The 22,302-nt window shown below is 41.3% G+C and overlaps 1 protein-coding gene across 4 annotated transcripts in view; it reads left to right on the plus strand.

The window, feature by feature from the left end:
• The window catches only part of SPAG16 (sperm associated antigen 16), a 677,765-nt gene that overhangs the window by 465,141 nt on the left and 190,322 nt on the right, over positions 1–22,302 (plus strand). For all 4 annotated transcript variants that reach the window (XM_014575658.3, XM_025186825.2, XM_075933953.1 and 1 more), the window contains one exon: positions 19,471–19,536. In XM_014575658.3, the coding sequence (XP_014431144.2) occupies positions 19,471–19,536 (66 nt within the window). The remainder of the gene's footprint in view (positions 1–19,470; positions 19,537–22,302) is intronic.

Below are 22,302 nucleotides of genomic sequence, written 5' to 3' on the forward strand. Positions count from 1 at the left end.
TGATGTGCATATTAAAATGGTCTTAATTAAACACAAATTCTGTAAACGTTTTAAAGGCTGTAATCGATCTTTTGCAGGCTCACTTGGTTATTTATATGATCTAATAAAGACTAGAGGCTTTGTTAATGAGACCTCTATTTCTGAACTTGTATGTGTCAATGAGATTATGGCACTCGCAATTACGGGGCCGGCTGCCTTTAATAACTCGTAAAAACCTAAGGCTGAAATACTTTTGTCTGAAGACCACACAGAATAATAGATCTACTCTAATGGGAGCCTGTTGTGTATGTTTTCTGCTTTCCATTACATAATCTAAGGCGATGTAATGGAAATATTTACTCAAGCAGAGGTTCCACTGAGTCACTGGGAGTTTCATCTAAAGGATCAGGCCTGTATTGTCCTTTTGCAATATTGAAATAATACGTCTAATATTTCGTACAATGTAAGATGTGTTCAGAATAGATTTGGGTTAGAAGCTCCACACGTATGTCCAAAAAAAAATCAGGTTTCAAAAGGGAACCTTCCATGTATATACCGTGACATATGGCTAATTGTACTACAATCTAGGTACAGCAGGAAATGTTTAATATGCAAAAAACAAGGTCCTGTGGAAACTTTGTGCACAGTAGGCTGGAGTGCTGTTGATTTTCACCCCCGTTTGCAGCATGTAAGTGCTCATGTCGATGTGCCCTCCAAGTAATGTGCAGTCATGCTGCAGTTTCACTACTGAACTGTGAAAAAGCTTCAAGGACCATTGCTCTTTTGAGTTTTTGTTTGCTAAAGGTTTGTACCGTTATACTAGCATCTTGGAACCATCGCTGCAGAATAGGTGAAAGCCGTTAACTCATCAGTGCTTATTCTCTTAAGGGGCTAAATGGGCTTTGGCAAACTCATTTTTGTCTTGACAACTTTGTAGCGGGCAAGAAATCTTTCAGGAGAAAGTGCTTCAGATCAGTTTTTTATTTTGTTATCCCTAATTTTGTTCATGTCCTTTCTTCTGTTCTTTTGTTATATGTTAGTCAAAAGCAATTTCTTTACCTTGGGATGTGCCCATTGTTGAGGTGAAGTAGGCTGAGAGTCCCCCCGAACCTGTTGAAGGCCTCAAGGCCCTGCCTCATCCCGTCCCAGAGATGAGCAGAAGAGAAGTCCTCTGAGTATCCTACAGTGGTTGTGGGGAAGCAGCCAATGAGAGGTTGTAGGGTACAACCCTACAAAAGGAGCTGCAGAACAGAGCAACAGTTAGTTGCTGCCTGGAGCTGGAAGAGAGAGACCTGGGTGACTGTCTGGCTGAAAGAGCAGCAGACCATGGACAGGTTAGTGTGAGTAGGGACCAATTGAGCAAAGAGAGAGTTCATGGTTGGCTGCTAGGTCTGAACCTAATAGTTGCCAGCAGGGTAGTAGGGAAGGAATGAAAGAGTTCCATGACAGGCTGCTTGAACTGGGTAAAGGCTGAGTCTGAGGTGGGCTGCAGGAAAATACCATCTCTAGGGAGGAAGCCCTGAGGTATGGTCCCATACGAGGGCCAGAAGAAGTTAAAGGCAGTATACTCTGGAAGAGGTTCATTCTGCTTCACATGTAGACAGTATGCATGATTCAGCAGGAGGACTGGGTCACTAAAAAGCCACCTGTGAAACCACAAATAGGGGTCACCATCAACTGAAACATTGTAGATACACCCCACCAAAAAGGGATGCTCATGAGAGGCGGGTGCTGACCCATAACTGTTCGTGTAAGATTTGCCCGATTTCACCCCTTTCTGACGGCTGCTTTGACGACTGCAGGGAAAAATACATAGCCCATACTCCTGTGAATTCAGGCATCAAATGCAATGCCTAGATATACAAATAAAACAGGAATCCCCTATTCATTTATGTCAGAGGTGTTCTTTATGAACAAAGCTAAACTCAGTGGCACGTATTTTTAGGTAACCATAAAATATTTTAAAAACAGAAGTTATTGTCTTGCAATGTGATCAGAGAACCGTATGGGTTCTATATGTAGCAGATACTCCCAAACTCACCCAGTCCTGGTCTAATTCTGTTCCCATTGTTGTGAATTGTGGGCTGTCTAACAAGAGCAGAGTGAGCCATTTTGAAAATCCTTCAGGCTGCAATTTAGCATGGTACTTAAGCATGTGCTTTTATCTTTAAGCATGTGATTAGTCCAATTGATTTCACGTGTTTAAAGTTAAAAGTGTGTGTTAAGTACTTTCCTGCATTTGAGCCTAAATGATTTGGCATAGAGACCGCAATACATAATGCGACATCGGAATAATGGGAGTTTTGCATAAGCAAGGTTTGCAGAACGAGGTTCTATGATTGAAACTGACAGGAATTTTGCCATTAACTTGAGCGAGTTCAGACTCTAATTCAATATCTAAACCAAAAGCATTTACTACACATGCGTTGTGATGTATAGTAATTGGAATCACGAGGATCCTGTCTAAGTGATAACAGTATCCGGGGTTGAATAAATTCAGAGGTCGTATGCCCAGGACTGTATTAAATCAGAATGTGATTATTATTGACTTTAATATGAAACACCATGCTGTCACTGCTAAACTGATATTTATTTGAAATATTCACATTTTAAATACAAAATAACATTTTCAAAGCTGCCCCAATGAGGATGTCAAACCTGATCAAATCATTAGCGATGGTTGGAATGAATTGAATTTCAAAACGTTGACAATATTTGAAATTCAGCATTTTGAGATTCGAAAAAAAAAGGATTTTTTTGGGATGAAATTTTCATAATTCCTCAGACAGTCCTGGGTGAGAGAGTGCTTTACTTTCCATTCCCATTTAGTTCTGGGTTTCTTTGCCACAGATTGCTAATTTGGGTACCAACTGGGTTCATGCTATCTGCTCAGTAGGAAATGAACATAGATCGTAGCTCATTTACTCATAATTCACAAACAGCACTCATTTGGTGACAGACCTGAACAAATACATTTAAAAATCTAGAATACAATCAGCCCACTCTGTAGATGAAGTAAGACAATAAAGGATACAGAACAAACAAGGTGAGTAAGATAATATCTTTTATTGGGGGCCAACATTGCAAAGAACAAATATTTGTTTGAACAAAGATTGTTTATTGTTGGAAATACTGTCATTGTTTGTTTGTTCTTTTAATCTTCCTTTTGGTTTATTTCTCCGTTCCTATGCCTGTTAGACATGGGTGGGGGATCATAGAATCCTAGGGCTGGAAGAGACCTCTGGAATCATCGAGTCCAGACCCCTGCCCAAGACAGGACCAATCCCAACTAAATCATCCCAGACAGGGCTTTGTCAAGCTGGGACTTAAACACCTCTAGGGACGGAGATTCCACCCCCTCCCTAGGGAACCCATTCCAGTACTTCACCACTCTCCTAGTGAAATAGATTTTCCTAATATCCAACCTACACCTCCCTCATTGTAACCTGAGACCATGTTCCTCATGTAATGGGTTTGGCAATATAATTCCCAGTATAAATGCAGCATTGTTACTAATGAGTTTTTTAAACATAAAAATGATATTTAAAAAAAAAACCAGATAGCTGTCAGGTGGGTGATAGCTTTGCTACCATTAACCTGCTTTGGATTCTCACTGGCATTTTAAAAATGGAAGAGGTTCATTAACCATTCCCTATCCTTGAGTTATCTGTTTCTTTTTTTTTAATCAACACTTTTCTGTGTCGCCTACAATGCTTTTATTGTGTCTCCTCTAGCTAAACATATTTTGGTCTAGACAGGCCAAATAAGCACAGTTCTGGTCTGAATTAGAATTGAGAAATGGTTTGGCATTTGGGTCTGAGTCTGAATCAAGCCTATGGTTCTCGTTTGAGGGGGACTAAATGTTGGGAGAGCTTTTTAAGAGATTTTAACTGGACATAATATGGAGAGCTAAAGAGACACTGTAATATTTTCTCCGTCCTGAATGGTAGATTTTCTTTATTTACTTATTTTTATTTATGGAGGAGACTTCCGGGTGAAATGGTCAGCAGTCTCTTCTTCTATTATAGCTATTTTTAAACCCTTCTCTGGGGAGGATAGTTGTTTAAACAATGCACAGAAACTCTGTAAATGTTTAGTAAGTAGGTCAGAAACTTCTTTTATGCCTCTGGTTTGTTGAAACTTTTCTTCTGTTGAGTTGGAAGTTGATGATTCCTGCAGGAGTCCACCGAGGAGATGGCCATAACTATTCAAACACTGCCTTGGGTTAAGGGTTTTAGCAGACTGCAGTATTAGACACCCAAGCGTGGGGAGAAGACAAAAGGATAATTCACTTTCATCTCAAGAACAAAGCCAAACAGAGAGGCTTTTTCAACTTCCTTAATTCATGAAATATTTATTGTAGAGTCAGATGACATTATAGAGGCTTGAAAGTGGTCTGTCAGCATTTCCTTTATAAACCCCTGTTTTCAGGATTTTAGGCCTTCAAGGTTCACTTTGAACTGACTTAGCATTCAAGGTCTTGTCCTGGAAGCACATTTTTCTTCCCAATTAAGAGAAATCAGTTTGAATGTTTATATCTTGGAAGAATATTTAAAGTAAAAGCCATGTTAATGCTACGTTAAGGTGAAATTGAAGTACACAAAAGTGGGGAAAGTCAAAAATAAATACTCCCCAAACAAGATTATCTTAGTTCCTTCCATATTTGTAATCATTTTTATGATTATGTTTGTATTGCAAAATTTCCCTAAGAATATTACCTTTCTCCATAGTCATTCTCCAAACTCTTTCCATGGAAGCAAATATAATTATCCCCATTTTACAGATAGGCAAAGAGAGGAATAGAGCAGTGAAGTGATTTGCTCACACAGTAGTGCTATATATGTTCAAAGATGTGCCTGGGATGTTGAAACTGAAGGTGCTGCGGATACATCAGTGCCCCACATCTTGAATTGGTTTCCATCATATAGAGGGAGTACAGTTTTGTTCAGTGACTTTCAGCGCCCCCATTCTAAAATAACTTCAGTGCCATTGGATGTACCATACTATTTATATGTAATGTGGCAGAATTAAGTTTGTTGTGTTTACTTTCCCAGCTTTGGCAGTTCACTAAGAGAGATTTTTACTGTTGAAGGGAAGACCGGATACTGAGCTAGATGGACCTTTGGTCTGACCCAGTGTGGCCTTTGTTATGTTCTTGTTCTTAAGGGAAGTCTAGTCTATTGTTGGAAACATGGGCATGAAAGCTGAGAGACATACACTGTGTTGGAAAGGTGTAAATTGAGTCACAAGTCCACCCAATTTAGATTAAATCAATTCTCACTTTGATGTATACAATTTCAGATAGAACTAGCAACTCTTATAGGGTCTGCACATATATTTATATCAGACAATAATATCGGACAAAACAGAATAGGTGTAGATTCCGTTTCCACATTGAGATGCATTGGGAAAGTTAATTTTACTTCATGCTGTTCATTATTCCTCTAATCCCATGGTCTGGTCCTTCAGTTTCCGGTACGTTGTTCCTCTTCTTCGGACTTTGTTCCCTTCTTTTATATGTTTTCACATTCTACATTAGCCCTTTAATTCTTTCGGTAACCTATACATTTTAATTTGTCCAAACACCTGCATTTTTTCTGCTAGATTTCAGTTTTTATGTGGGCTTTCTCAATAAAATACTTCTTGTTGTAGGTTTGTATGTTTTTACCTCAAATCTTCCTGAACAACATTGTCATTGTTTTGTCAGCAATAGCATCATTTTAAGTGGACTGGCAATTCTGAAGAGTCATAGAATCCTAGAACTTGAAGGGACCTCGAGAGGTCATCGAGTACAGTCCCCTGTCCTCATGGCAGGACCCAGCACTGTCTAGACCATCCCTGATAGATGTCTATCAACCTGCTCTTAAACATCTCCAGTGATGGAGATTCCACAACCTCACTAGGCAATTTATTCCAGTGTTTAACCACCCTGACAGTTGGGAAGTTTCTCCTGATGTTCAACCTAAACCTCCCTTACTGCAATTTAAGCCCGTTGCTTCTTGTCCTATCATCAGAATCCAAAGAGAACACTTTTTCTCCCTCGTCCTTGGAACACTTTTTTAGATATTTGAAAACCGCTATCATGTCTCCTCTCAGTCTTCTCTTTTCTAAACTAAAGAGGCCCAATTCTTTCAGTCTTTCCTCATAGCTCATGTTTTCTAGACCTTTCATCATTTTTGTTGCTCTTCTCTGGCATTTTTTCTTGAAATGTGGTATCCAGGACTGGACAAAGTACTGCAACTGAGGCCTAATTAATTCAGAGTAGAGCAGAAGAATGACTTCTTGTGTCTTGCTCACAACACCCCTGTTAATGCATCCCAGAATTGTGTGGTGGGTTTTTTTTTGGTTTTGTTGTTGTTGTTGTTGTTTTGCAACAGTGTCAGGGCTGTTGACCCACGTTTAACTTGTGGTCCACTATGACCCCTAAATTCGATTCAGCAGTACTCCTTTCTCGACAGTGACTTCCCATTCTATATCTGTAAAATTGATTGTTCTCATAAAAAGAATGGGCAAAACCGCACTTACGCAGGCCAGGTCTTGGCCTAAGTGTTATCTCATTTAAACTCATAAAATCATTACAGATTATATTGCTAATAAAACTTTTACCCTTACCATTTGACAATTGTTCATTTTTATATTTCGGTATCATATTCAGTATATATACACCATGATGTCCCTTTTACATCTTTGTGGGGGAGGAATAACAGAAAACAAAATGATTCCTTAGTGTCAACATTTCTTATCTCCTTTTAAACATGGGTTTTCAAAGGCCTTTTTCAGTCAAAGTCCAGTATTGTTTGTGAATCGCTACCAGAACAAAAATCTTCATTCAAAATTTTCCATTGAATGTATTGTGAGCAGCCTTATTTTTAGGGCCTTAATGGTTAGATAAATGTTATGGTATCCAAGCAGTAGTATTCCAGACTATTCAATAGCTGTATGGTCATCGGACATCCTGTGTGACCTCAGACAAGTAATTTAATTACTTTGTACCTTGGTTACTCTACCTGTACAATGGAGATAATACTACTGTTTACCTGCCTCACAGGGTACCATCCACCCTCTAGTGAACAGTGTGATATAAGTGAAAGGCATAATTTATTTTCATTAATCCCTTTTATTTTTTACTTTAGAATGGAAAAGTTAGGATTTCATATGGGAATGTGGAAGGCATATAGTTATAAGGCATATGAACTAGGGGTCACCAAATGAAATTAATAGGTAGCAGGTTTAAAACGAACAAAAGTAAGTGTTTCTTCACACAATGCAGTCAACCTGTGGAACTCCTGGATGGAGGATGTTGTGAAGAACAGGACTTTAACAGGGTTCAAAAAAGAACTAGATAAATTCATGGAGGTTAGGTCCATCAATTGCTAGGGTGTCCCTAGCCTCCGTTTGTCAGAGGCTGGAAATGGGTCACAGGAGAGGAATCACATAATGATTCCCTGTTCATTCCCTCTGGGGCATTTGGCATTGGCCACTCTCGGCAGACCAGATATTGGGCTAGATGGACCTTTGGTCTGACCCAGTGTGGCTGTTCTTATGTTCCTGTTTGAATAAGTGATATGTTCATTGGCCCATGTGTATTTACTTTAATGTTCAGTCAGAGGTCATAGCATTCTTTTCAAATCCCAAAGACTAATGAAAGTACTTATAAGTGCTTTGCTATGTAAGTACTTGTCCTCCTGCACTCACTAGTTGTGGCTGTAGGTGCATTTCTTCAAGACTCTAACTCCCGGGAGGTCCAAGAAGTCCTGCATGTTTGAATCTCTATCTATGTATATAGGTGTATGTACGCTCTGATGTGTCCATCTAAAGATCATAAAGGATTGAATCAGTAAAGAAAATGATGTACCGCACTTACATAGCTCATTATAGTTCCTCAATTATAACATATTGCTCAACTAAAGTTTTCTGCCCTGTAAAGGGTGTGTTCTTTGTGGAAATCTATCACCCATGGCATGATATTTTCAATCCCCAAAGAGTTCAGGTTATCTAAGCCTTCAAAATGATTGAGCGGCACCTCCAAACACACAGCACAATATTATTTTCGCACTCCCATAAATCAAAAATGGCTCACTGAATGTTGTTAAACTGGCAATTAAATACATATTAGGAAAACCCAACTGCTGTGTTGAGCAGTTAATGATCTAACTTAATTCCGCAGATGCAAAGAAATGAAGAGCTGGGCTGCAGTCTCTATCCTTAACCTGCCCTGTTTTGCCTTGATACGCATAGCTCATCAGCAAGGAGGAATTAAATCTGAACTTCACCCTTGACATTGAGTTTCCTGTTTTTTTGGTGCGTGTGCATGAGGGAGGGGGGTATAAATTGGACCTAAGAAATTATTTGAATTCAGATTCCTTGTTTGAAGTGTTCTTTGAGGCTGGGTTCAAGGGTACCTATTTTAGCCTCTCCGCCAAGAGGAGATGGCAAAATGCTTTCTGATGCTACCTTTTCTTTTCTGCTATTGAGAGGTTTAAAAATAAAAACATCATCATGGTCTTTTAAGATCATTCAGATGACTCTAATCCCAGACAGGCAATTAACAGCTATGTTTAGTGAGAGCTAACAGTTCGATAAGCACCAGGGGATGTTTCTGTATTATTTATAAACAGTGATTCTAATATTAGTTTAAAGCTTTGAAATGAAAAAAAAAAACGTTTTTTTATCAACAAACGCTTCCCTTTTAATACTTGTTTTCTTTCAATGCCCGCTGCCGCTGTGTTGTTTTTCTTATGATTGTTACTTTCATGGAAAATGTACAAAAGAAGATTGTAGTGCACATAAAAGAAAGTGGCTACCAGTCCGCAGTTCAAAGAGAATGGAGGAAAAACCTTATTTTACACATTTAAATTTCAAAGATATCAGAAAGACTGGTGAGTCAGTGGAACAATGAATGGGCCACTCTTCATAAGTTAGTACCCCAAGCCTGGGTTTTGTGCCCAGAGGGTACATCTCCACAGAAGCGTTATTTCAGAATAACTGACGTTTTTCCAAAATAATGTTGGGTGCATCTACACTGCAAGCAGCTACTTCGACATTATGTCGAATAATGTTGAGCTGGAGGATGACTTACTATGACTCCTGTAACCCTCATTTTACGAGGGTAAGGGAAGTCAAAGGAAGAATGTTTGTTTCTTGGACTTCCTGCCATGTAGATAGTGCCAAAAGCCGAATTAAGCTATTTCAATTGTGTAGCTTATTTCAGCTTTTGCTCTGCTCTGTAGACCCATAGGGTACATCTAGACTACATTGTTTTTTAGAAAAAAACTGCCCTTTTTTTCAAAACAACATCACCTGCGTCCACACTGCAATCGCGTTCTTTCGAAATTAAATGGAAAGAACGCAGGGGTTTATTCAACATTGATAAACCTCAAATTACGAGGAAGAACAACCTTTTTTGAAAAAGCTCTTTTGAAAAAAAGGCGTGTGTGGATGCAGAACAGGGACATTTTTCGAAAGAAGAGGCAATCGATAAAAGCACAGGTGCCCTGGTGGCCATTCTGTGAATAGCAATCAGGACTTTCTTTCATGAGTGTCCATGCAGTCTGGACGCTCTCTTTCAAAAAAGCAGATTGCTTTTTCGATCCTGTTTTGAGGTGTGGATGCTCTTTTTCGAAAGAAGCTTGCAATCTAGACTTACCCTATAGAGATTAATAGATCCCTTAAGAAGAAACTGGATGCATTTGTTGCTCTTTTACAACAGTGAAATTCCACATTTTACTCTTTTATTTTACTCTTTCTGGAGAGTATCCCTTACTGTACATAGGGCTGTGCCCATGAAAGCTCGTGATACCATCTACATGTTTTGTTAGTCTTTAAAGTGCTACTAGACTATTTATTGTGTTTTAAGTTTTTTCTGTACATAGTGTGGTGGTCGTTAGACTTGTGACAATAATGTCTCAGGAACTTTGGACCCTAATCAGCGAATCTTCCCGAATATTGATGTCAGAGTTAATCTTTCTAACCGATCTTTTCCCTCATTATATGAGGCAAGGTTCCAGAGTTTGCCTCTAACATTTGTAAAGTGACAGGTTCTGTCAAATGCCTGGCAGTCTCATGGCTTTCTTGGTGACAAGAAGATCTGTCAGTTTTTCAAGCACTGTGGTAGACAGTAGTGGAGTGCCAATAATGTTTCCATCCGCTCAGCTACCCCAGCCCTCAACAGGAGAAGGTATATAGGGTAGGATCCGTGATGCTATTTATGCATCTAAACCTGAGATGTACTGGGCTCCTGAATCTCAGGTTTAGCTGCCCACATTGCTGTTTTGTTTCCATAGCAACTGATGAAACCCTCACCACCATGCAGGCACCTAAACTCACTCAATGCCTATATTTTCGAAGTAAAAGTTCCCTCAGAATGTAAGATGCAGGCTCTGCTGCTGCACTGTAAGCACCCACCCACCTATCTCCCACTTGGTCCCCCAAAGCAATTCACAAACCAGGGGAAAACTACATACGTTCAGCCACCTAAGTCAAGGGCAGGGTCTGATCTGAAGGGAAGCTTCCAAACATGCCTACTGTTCCCACCTGCATGTTAAATATATCCAAAGGAGCAGGCAATTGTGTTGTTCACCTCACAGCTTTCAGCCTACCAGTTAGGGCACTCACTTGCCATGCAGAAGATCCAGGTTCAACTCTCATTTCTGCCAGATAGGGAGACTGGATTTGAACTGGGATCTCCCAGCTGTCAGAGAGTGCTGTGACCAAGAGTGTGGGCTCTTCTTGGGCCTTTAGCACTTACTCCACATACTGTATGGACCCAACAATTTTAATTTCAAAGGGACCTTGCCTGGAAGATGTTATAGGGTCCTACTACCTTAGAGGGAATGCCACAAAAGGGTTTTCTTCATGATCCCTGTCACATTCATTCCACGTGGGTCTACCTCCTGAGTGTAAAATTCAGCCCTAGATGTAGGACACTCAAAATACTTTTTAAACTTGGACTTGAGCTTCCTATGCTGGCACTCTGCATGGCATGAATTTCACACTGAATGCAGCAGGGGCCGGGAGTATACTCTGATATACAATGAAATTATTAGAGGCCAAAGCAGAATGCATAGGCAAGGGGGAATATCGTTGGTGTTGTGTGTGTGTCACTGAAGTGCTCAACTTTGCCAATGTCATGTTTTCTTAACATAGGGTCTGATCCTGAAACACTTATTTCCTCTTGACCTCAATGGTGCTGCTCACTGTGGTAAGAACTGTGCTCGTTAGTAAGGGCTTGCAGGTTCAGTCAGATAGCTTTTATGCATGCACTTAGTGTATGAATCTGAGAACTTACGGTGTTGATGGGAACAGTAAAAATTGAACTCTGCAATATCAGATTAAATGTTAGATTTGAAATGATGAGCAATTAAATTTGATCTCCTGATATGGTATATAGTATGAGGACTCTATGGCCATGTCTTCACTGGTGGCTTCTTGCGCAAGAATGGCCGTTCTTCCGCAGAGCGTCCACACTGCCCGCCCGCTCTTGCTCAAGATTTACAGTACCGCGTCGGAAGACAGGGCTTCTTGCACAAGAGCAATGCTTTTTTCTAACAGGTGTAAGCTGTCTTGCACAGGAGCTCTAGCATAAGAAGGAAATGTGGACACGTGGCAGAGGTTTCTTGCGCAAGAAAGCCCTATGACTAAAATGGCCATCAGAGTTTCATTGTGCAAGAGAGCATCCACACTGCCGTGGATGCTCTTGTGCAAAAGCACGTGGCCATGTGCATGTGTTCTTGTGCAAGAGTTCTTGCACAGGAACTCTTGCGCAAGATCATCTTGTGCAAGAACCTGCCACTGTAGACATAGACTAGGAGTACGTCTACACTGCAACGCTATTTCGGGATACCAAAGTATCCCAAAATAGCTATCCCACATCTTCACAGCAAGCCTGTTACTTCATGCTGGCTATTCTGACATCCCTGTAAACCTCATTCTACGAGGAGTAAGGGACGTTTCAGAATAGCGCTTTATTTCGAACTTTGGCATTATGTGCCAAATGACGAAATAAGCTATTTCAAAATAGCATCAAAATAAGATACATAATTTGCATAGCTCAAATTGAGTATCTTATTTCAAGTTACAATGCAATGTAGACACACCCTAGTGGTGCTGTTGTCGGGACACTATTCAGAAACAACTTACAAGACCATTATCTGATTTATTCATTGGTAATAAAGATTGGGTTGTTTCTAGAAGGAAAGTCAAGAAGTGTTCATTCTGGGATATGGTAGCCAAGTGTTTCTTTTCTCTTCCTGATGAATCCCTGTGATTGTGGAAAGATGACTTTTAAAAAAAATACTAGTGTGTGTATGTAAGAGAAGGCAAGTCACTGTTCCTCCTACAAAGCAACACATTACTTTAAAGGGCCCATGACTACACTGATGCCAAAAATGCTTTGACATGTAGCTTGACATTGCCACTAAAGTTCAAGTTGGATTCTTGGAAGTCTTACTGACCAGACTTTTCATGATTATTCGGCTATACTCTTCCTATCTCTTATTTTGTTATTATCTTTATCAAATTTAATTTATCACTATCTACCCTGGGAATCAGGTGTAATAACATTTGTCTATTAACAGAGAATTCATAATTGAGTAATGAATATTTAAATTTTCTTCTTTATCAGATTTTATGGCTTGTAATTTGATTATTTATAAACCTTTTTAATATATAGGGCCACATTTTTGGATGCTATGTGTCTGCTGAAGACAACGGAGTTACACAAGTGGAGAATTAAGCCCCATTTTGAGATTTTTTTTCTTCCTGTAACTGAAGTTTTGTAATCATTTTTATTATTGTTATATTTGTATAGCAACATTTCCATTAAAATATTACCTTTTTCCAGCAGCGTGTTTTTCAGCAGAGTAGTTCTCCAAACTTTTTACATGGAAACAAATATAATTGTCCCCATTTTACAGATGGGCAAATCACTTTGTTGCTCTGTTCCTCTTTGCCTAAACTCATGCAGCAGACTAGTAACAGAGATTAGAAGAGTAGCTAGGTCTCTTGAGTCCCAATGAAGGACCATATCTACAGGGGAACTGCTCTATTAAAAGCTTCTTTTGCAGGGTAGTTGTGCTAGGGAGGTCTATGCAGAGATGGGTTTTAGTTCATCCAAAACATACTTGACTCACCTTCCCCAGTGGGAAAGATAAGTAATAATGAAGCCCTATTACTAACTCAGGCCAGGCCCAGGGACAGGAGGGTGAGGTGGAGCTTGAAAGGGCACTTGTAACACTCTGGTTAGATAGGGCTGGGAGTGTCGGACAGGGCAGATGTTTGGAAAGCTGCAGCTGACCTGAGGAAGTAGCAGTAGGTGAGTACTACATGGAGAAAGACCCGCCCCTGCAGGAAGTAAAGGGGCTGCTCCAGGTAGGTAGACTGAGGACTTCTGACTGAGAGAGACAGGACTCATTGAGTCATGGAACCGGTGGCCAGCAGGGTTAAGCTGGCGTGACGTACAGTGTAGATGTATGTCTGTGAAAATCTGCAGAGAAGGAGTATTATAACTATAAAGTTAATAGAAATTCCACACTATGCATAAAAGTACTTTTTTTCTTTGCAAATTAGCCTAGAGACTAGGACTAACCTTACAGTGGAGGTTTATCGTATGAATTTCAATGATTTTTTTGAGTTATCCATGCCCCAAAGAGCACATTAAAATCTTTTCTCTGTGGAAAACCTATAATTTTTCACTCTTTCGTACTCATGAATGGTTGAACAGAAGTTAAAAGTTCCCCCAAACAACAACATTGGGTTTAGCGTAATAATTGTAAATTCAGCTAAAATAAAAACGACAGCTAACGTGAGCATACAAATAGAGGGGGGTATTACAAAGTGTAACCTCCATAACAGTTCTTGCTCTTGGTCACATTTACATGAATAAATATTGATTGCTTCTAATGCCAGTAGCAATAAAATGTTGCCCAAAGTGGAGTATGGTTCTATAGATTGTGCTACATTGCTCAGAGCCTTTGGCTATTTCTAATGGAAGGCATTTGAATGCTATTTCCTCGTTAGTTGCTTTGTATTTATTTTTCCGAAGATGGGAAATTTTTTCTCATTGTCCAAATTACCAACAGGGAATGTCTTTGCTTCCCTTCATGAGAACATGAACTTTAGCAATGCTTTTAATATGGTCTCCCACAGTATTCTTGCCAGCAAGTTAAGGAAGTATGGATTGGATAAATGGACTGAAAGGCGGATAGAAGTCTGTCTGGGTTGTTGGGTTCAGTGGGTAGTGATCAATGGTTTGATGTCTGGCTGGTGGCTATATCAAGTGGAGTACCCCAAAGATCATCATCTTCATTAATGACCTGGATGAGGGGAGGGGTTGCACCCTCAGCAGGTTTGCAGATGACACTAAGCTAGAGGGAGAGGTAGATATGCTGAAGGGTAGGGACAGAGTCCAGAGTTACGTAGACAAATTGGAAGACTGGGCCAAAAGAAATCTGATGAGTTTCAACAAGGACAAATGCAGAGTCCTGCACTTGGGATGGAAGAATCCCAAGCACTGCTATAGGCTGGGGACTGACTGCCTAAGCAGCAGTTGTGCAGAAAAGGACCTGGGGATTACAGCAGATGAGAAGCTGGATATGAGTCAGCAATGTGCCCTGGTAGCCAAGAATGCTAATGGCATATTAGGGTGCATTAATAGGAGCATGACTAGCAGATCAATGGAAGTGATTATTCTTAGCATTGCCAGCAGATTTAGGAAAGTGATTATTCCCCTTTATTCGACACTGGTGAGGCCACATCTGGAGTATTGCATCCAATTCTGGGGTCCCTATTACAGAAAGGATGTAGTCGCTTTGGGGAGAGTCCAGTGGAGGGCACCAAAAATGATGAGGGGGATAGAGCGCATGACTTACAAGGAGAGGCTGAGGGACTTGGGCTTATTTAGTCTACAGAAGAGAAGAGTGAGGGGGGATTTGATAGCAGCTTTCAACTACCTGAAGGGGGGTTCCAAAGAGGATGGAGAGAGGCTATTCTCAGTAGTGGTAAATGACAGAACGAGGAGCAATGGTCTCACGTTGCAGTGGAGGTGGTCTAGGTTGTATGTTAGGAAAAACTATTTCCCTAGGAGGGCGGTGAAGAACTGGAATGGGTTATCTAGGGAGGTGGTGGAATCTCCATTCCTAGAAGTTTTTAAGTTCCGGCTTGCAAAGCCCTGACTGGGATGATTTAGTTGGGGTTGGTCCTGCTTTTAGCATGGAGTTGGATTCAATGACGTGCTGAGATCTCTTCCAAGCCTATGATTCTATGATTTCTCCAAGGAAGGGGTGAGCTCTGGTACCCTAGAGCCAAATTTCAAAGAAAAGGAGTAGTGTATGGAGGGTGTATGCAATGATGTGTGGGATGAGGGGAGGGGGAGATTAGATGTCTCTGCAAAGAATCAGGCTGGAAAAGTGGAGGAAAAATTGGAGCGTTTTATGCCCGTTCTCAATCTCTTTAAGACTGAGATCATCTGTCTCTGGGGTGAAATCTTGCAGGTTGCTGACTGCTGACCATTTTGCCAGTAGGCTGCTTACCACATCTGGAGAGCATAGGTTGGCTAATTCTTTTCTCCCATCTTGGCCATCTCTTTCCCAGGCAGGACATCTTATTGTTTGAATGCCTGAGCACGTCAGAAGTATCAGATGACAACTTGACTATACTATTGGCCTCCCTAGGTCAACTATAGTCTACCAGGTGAAGGCAAGAGACGATAATTAATTTGGATGTCATTACTTTGGGTTTCTTAAAAAAGATATTTAAGAGTGTGTGTATAGTCACAATATCTCAGTGGGTCACAGCTAAAAATATTAGATTTAGGAGAAATTACTGAGAAATAGGACCAATTCACCCCAAACTAATGGTTATTTTATCATTAGATTATACCAAGCCAGTAATAAAAGCACACTAGTTAACGGAAAGACAAAGGTGTATCATAGAATCATAGAATACTAGGACTCGAAGGGACCTCGAGAGGTCATTGAGTCCAGTCCCCTGCCCTCATGGCAGGACCAAATATTGTCTAGACCAGGGGTCTCCAAACTTTTCTGCCCGAGGGCCGCATTAACTATCAAACAGCAGTTCGGGGGCCGACTACACACTTGAGGTCCAAATAAAAAACAATCAAAACATGGATGTTGTTTTTAATTATTTATTTAATATTATTTTATTCAGTTATTATTTAATAACACATTGATACACTACACATGAACACCTGTATTAGTGTGAATGGTGAAATTGTTTCCTGGATGCCAAAATAGAGCCCAGCCCACTAGTGACCTCATGAGAGAGCTAGCCAATAGGATAAGAACGCACTGGCCAATAGGGAGCAATTGTCCACGCCAAGTCCCAACCCCTCTTGCTGTGAGGGACGCGCAGAGCCCGGGCTCGGCCGTCGGTCCGCAGGGCGTGTGGCCGTCCGTTGGCGGCTCCGATCCCCCGCACCCCCGGCCGGGGAGTCTCGCTGCACAGGGCAAGGGCTGCGCGGGTCCAGAGTCCCTCCTCCGTCCCGCTGGCTCCTCCGGCTTCCCTCTCCTGGCTGCCTGCCCAAAAGAAAGTGAGTGCCGGCCGCCCCTGTCCTTCCGGCCCCTCCCCCTTTTGAGCCGGCACGCACGGGGCGTGCCGCTCACCCTGGCGTCCCTGCCCCTTCTCCTCCTGGGTCCTGCCGCCTTCCTCGCCTGCCGCGCCTGCGGCTGTGCGCCCTCGCTCCCCTCCCCGTGGGCTTTCCCCTGGGCTCCGCTGCGCTGCGCCGCTCGGCGCTTCTCCGGGGGAGGGGCTGTCAGTGTGGGGAGTTTCTTCCCCGCCCCAGCTCCGCGGCGCTGTGCTGCTCGGCGCTTCTCCAGGGGAGGGGCTGTTAGTGCGGGGAGTTTCTTCCCCATCACAGTCTCCACGGGCCGGATGAGAGGGCCTTGCGGGCCGCATCCAGCCTGCGGGTCGTAGTTTGGAGACCCCTGGTCTAGACCATCCCTGATAGACATTTATCTAACCTACTGTTAAATATCTCCAGAGATGGGGATACCACAACCTCCCTGGGCAATTTATTCCAGTGTTTGACCACCCTGACAGTTAGGAATTTTTTCCTAATGTCCAATCTAAACCTCCATTGCTGCAGTTTAAGCCCATTGCTTCTTGTTCTATCCTCAGAGGCCAAGATGAACAAGTTTTCTCCCTCCTCCTTATGACACCCTTTTAGATACCTGAAAACTTCTATCATGTCCCCCCTCAATCTTCTCTTTTCTAAACTAAACAAACCCAGTTCCTTCAGCCTTCCCTCATAAGTCATGTTCTCTAGACCTTTAATCATTGTCGTTGATCTTTTCTGGACCCTCTCCAATTTTTCCACATCTTTCTTGAAATGCAGTGCCCAGAAGTGGACACAATACTCCAACTGAGGCCTAACCAGCGCAGAGTAGAGCGGAAGAATGACTTCTCGTGTCTTGCTCACAACACACCTGTTAATACATCCCAGAATCATGTTTGCCTTCTTTGCAACAGCATCATACTGCTGACTCATATTTAACTTGTGGTCCGCTATAACCCCTAGATCCCTTTCTGCCGTACTCCTTCCCAGACCGTCGCTTCCCATTCTGTATGTGTGAAACGGATTGGTTCTTCCTAAGTGGAGCACTTTGCATTTGTCTTTATTAAACTTCATCCTATTTATCTCAGACCATTTCTCCAATTTTTCCAGGTCATTTTGAATTATGACCCTATCCTCCAGATTAGCCGCAATCCCTCCCAGCTTGGTATCATCTGCAAATTTAATAAGCGTACTTTCTATACCAGTATCTAAATAGTTGATGAAGATATTGAACAGAGCTGGTCCCAAAACAGACCACCGCGGAACCCCACTTGTTATGTATTCTGCTTAGGCATTCCAGCGCTTATCTCAAAACCCAAGCACTGGGCTTTATGATAAGCAGTTATTGAAAACCAGTTTCCTTATATATAGTGTCTTCTAATCCCAAGAGATCAGCCCTTTATCGAGATCTATATATAATTCAGATATTACATGATAATCAAGGTAACTGGCAAGGCTGCCAGGCATTTAGTAACTAAAATTTAAAGGTTTATTAATAAAGGAGAGATGGTTAATGGTGATAGTTCATATGCATAAAAATAATTGCAAACTCCTTATATAAGGTTAGCAGCAGTGATGGTCTAGACTACCAGTTTGTACAGTCTCTCTGGTAACTTCCAAAAAATTGAAAGATCCTTAGTCCATAGTTCAAAATGTTCTTTTTGGTTGTAAATCCACAACCAGAGAATCAGGGCTGGAAAGAAGCAATACAGAGATATCTCAAGGCTCTTTTAAATTCTTTGCCATTTGCCTGGAAATGTACTGTCTCAAACAGAGCTCACAGCCCAGTTTGTGCAAAGTTACTGACGGAAGATGGGGTCTGGGATCACATGAGCATATCTCATGTTCTTACGTGGTTTCATGAATCACTGGGGGTCACCACTGGCCCCTGAAAGACTGAGGCATCTGCAGGGATGAGGTTCTTCTATGGCCCCTCATGAGAGGCAAGTGTCTTTGATGGACCATCAACACAAAGCTGTCTAGCCTTGATGTAAATCTTATCTGGTGAGTGTTATCCAGGAATACCACATGTATAAAATATAAATTCATGGCCACTATTCGTACAGAGATGATACATACATATAACCAGGACAATCATAACTGATAGATTGTAACTTTTCCGTTGACAACTTACATGACATATTTTGTACAAGATTTGTTGCAGTTGTATACCGGTGGGTATTTCAATCACAGTTTCACAGGAATATGTACGTGTATGAAAGCAATATATGTTATTAAATTATTGAAGCCTTTCCTGAAAGCTGGCACTTTGCTTTCCAAAGGACTATAGCTTTTCCAAGGGAATTGAGGGGATAGTGGTACTGAGGGCAATTGTTCTGGGGTCTGATGATTGGAAAAGGCCCAGGCCTCAAGACCACTGATGTCAGTACCATGGCAGCAGTGACAGCTGGTGGTCCGGACCCTTTAAATCACCACTGGAGCCTGGGAAGCACTGAAAGCTGGCTTGGGGAGGCATGGCATGGTCCAGGTAGCACTTAAGATTGGCTGCCCTAAGCCACGCCCCTTTTGCTCAAGGCCACACCCTTTCTGGGGGCCCAGATCCTAGCTCCTGTGCCCCCACATAAATACACACATTGCCCATGGCTGAGAAATCTGTCAGTCTGTCACCAGCCCTGACTACAATTGCATGTGTCTAGTTCATTAAAAGTGAATCTTTGTTGTAAGAGGACCATTCTCTTTTCTACTAAGCACAATTCTGGATGCAGATGTGTATCATCTCATAGCTTTAAAAAGTACTGTTCCTTGCCATGAATGCAGCACTGCAGTAGTTGATTTTTCAGCCATTGATTGATACATATCTTGGAACATGACCGTAAAAGCGAACTCTGTGTTTACAAGTACTGTAATTTCCATAGCTATTAATTGTTTAATTGTTTCCCTTTGTTTGGTTGATTTCCTAGGGCCTCTGTGCTCAGACTTTCTATGGTCACCTGCATTCCTGTAACCATGCGACATTCAACATGAAGGTAAGTCCTGTGCAGAAAGGATGTATTTCTCATGTAGCAAATTCCAAAGCCAGAAGGGACCATGTGACCATCTAATTTGACCCCCTGAATTACATAGGCCTTACACTTTCTCCAAAATAATTCCTCTTTGAATTAGAGTATATCTCTTAGAAAAAGAACATCCAATCTTGATCTTATTTGTTATTTGTTCCTCCTTTTTTAAACAGACATCATGAGCAGGTGTTTCTCCCTCATGAAATTGCCATTCCTGTAGGAATGTCTCTTGATCCTATGACAGTTCATGGGGACACACGTACTCACTACAATAATGTTCTATTAGCTTAGCGAGGTGATGTTTCCTGCTGGCTCGTAGTCATTTCCTTGATAGCTAGTTTTGCTGTTGTCTATGAAGGTTATTCTGGCTCACGTTGGGTTAGATTAGTGATAGATTTCAGGGATAGAATGTGAATAAATGGCAGATCTGAAGAAAGTGTGGGTCTTCATGACCGAACTTCATGGGAGAATACAATGTTTCTCACAGACCAGCACAATAAGTGCTTACAGGACCCCAATCCAAAGCCCGTTGAAGTTTGTGTAATCCCTTTGATTTCAAAGGCCCAAATCAGGCCCACAATGCTTGTGAGAAGGGTACTTAGCCTATAAAGCTTGAACTTCTAAGACACAAGCTCCAACCCTGGAACGATCCTTGTTTTTCTATTGGAGTACGTCTACACAGCAGGGCTAACATTGAATTAAGCTACTCAACTTTAGCTGTGTCAATTGCTGAAGTCAAAATAGCTTAATTCGGCTTTTGATGCTGTCTATACAGCAGGAAGTCAAAGGAAGAACACTCTTCCTCCGACTTCCCTTACTCCTTATGAAATGAGGGTTACAGGTGTTGGAGTAAAAAGTCCTCCAGCTTGACAGTATTTTGACATTATTTCAAAATAACTACTTGCTGTGTAGATGTGGACTATGTTATTTCAAAATAACACTAGTTATTTCAAAACAATGGTGCTGTGTAGACATGCCTTGAGAATCTCCAAAATCTTCCATTAATGGAGTGGAGTAGGACAAGGTACAATAGTGATCCTCCTTGCTTCAAAAAGGGTTTCCCTTGCATGTGGCATGGGGGGAATAACGGGCATCTGATTCCAGCTTCCGGTAAACCTCATTGCACGAGGAATAAGGAAGATGCCGGAATAACGCTCTACTTCAAAATTTGGCATGGTCTAGTCAGTGCCAAATCTCATAATAAGCTCAAAATAAGCTATGCAATTTGCATAGCTTATCTTCTCATATGACCTAGTAATGTCCTGGTTTTGGGAATATGAACTCCCATGGACTTCCTCCTGATCTGTATTTTATTTCAAATGATGCCCATATTGGACAATTACTATTCATCTCCCTTTGTATTTTGCAGCATGATGGCCTAGAAAAGAAAGAATATAACTATTTTTTGTAATTATAATGGTGAATAACGGGTTCATCGTAATAAGCAAAGGTGCAAATTGGCCTTTATGCTGAGCACGCATTAAAGGACTCTTCTCTCCAGGGCAGAACATCCTACTTGGTCTAAAACAATTAACAGGAAGGCAGAGGACGGTGTGCGGATAATCTTCCCAATAAGCATGTTATTTTGATAAAAAATATTACAGCTGGCATTCAACTCTAGACTGAAATCATTGGTTGACATTCTCAATGATTGAATTAGTAAAGATGGAAACAGCCAGTGTAGTATTGATTGAACTGAGGCAGGAGTGTAATTTCAGATGTGATAATTACAGTTATATAAATGAATTGTACGTACACAGAAGGCAAGGCACCCGAACCTGAGGTGTACATGTTTCAGTTGTCTGGCCAGCATAGCTAGGACAACGAGTCAATTAGAAATAGTAATGAACAAGTATTTTCTAAATCTTTTGCTGTGGGATACCCACTGAAAGATTTAAGTATTTTGTGAAACCCAGCAATCTCGCAGACCAGCAATTCTGCCCTCATTTGGTCATGGAGCGCAAACTATCCAAAAGTTTTCAAGTCTGTTTTCTAAGGTAATTTAGATGCTTCAACCTGAGTCTCACTAAAGGTCAATGGGACTTAAGTTCCCAAGAGCATAACTCATTTTTTCAAATGTGACTTAAGCCCTTAAACCACTTGGGTGCATCTAGACTGGCAAGATTTTGCACAAAAGCAACCACTTTTGTGCAAAAACTTGCCAGCTGTCTACACTGGCCACTTGAATTTGCGCAAGAGCACTGACATTCTAATGTAAGAATTCAGTGCTTCTTGCACAAATACTTTGACACTCCTGCTCAGGGATAAGCCCTCTTGCGCAAGACTACTTGTGCAAGAGGGCCAGTGTAGACAGGCACCTTAATTTTTTGTGCAAGAAAGCCCGATGGCTAAAATGGCCATCGGAGCTTTCTTGCGCAAAAGCGCGTCTATACTGGGCATGGATGCTTTTGCGCAAAAGCATTTTTTGAGCAAAAGCATCCGTGCCAATCTAGATGCTCTTTTGCGGAAATACTTTTAACGGAAAAACTTTTCCGTTAAAAGTATTTCCGCAAAATCATGTCAGTCTAGACGCAGCCCTTAAGTTCTTTTGAAATTTTATCCTTAGGCTCCTATGTGCCTAAATTACTTTTGGAGATGGGTCTCTGGATGGCAATTTTCAATGGTTAAGTGAAATATCAATGACTCAGTAGGTAGCACTCTATATGATCTGTATGTAAATTATTTTGTAGCTATCTGAAACAATATGTATTTTGGTTAAAATTAATGAACATC

The sequence above is a fragment of the Pelodiscus sinensis genome, chromosome 7, assembly GCF_049634645.1.
Source record: "Pelodiscus sinensis isolate JC-2024 chromosome 7, ASM4963464v1, whole genome shotgun sequence".
NCBI lineage: Eukaryota > Metazoa > Chordata > Testudines > Trionychidae > Pelodiscus > Pelodiscus sinensis.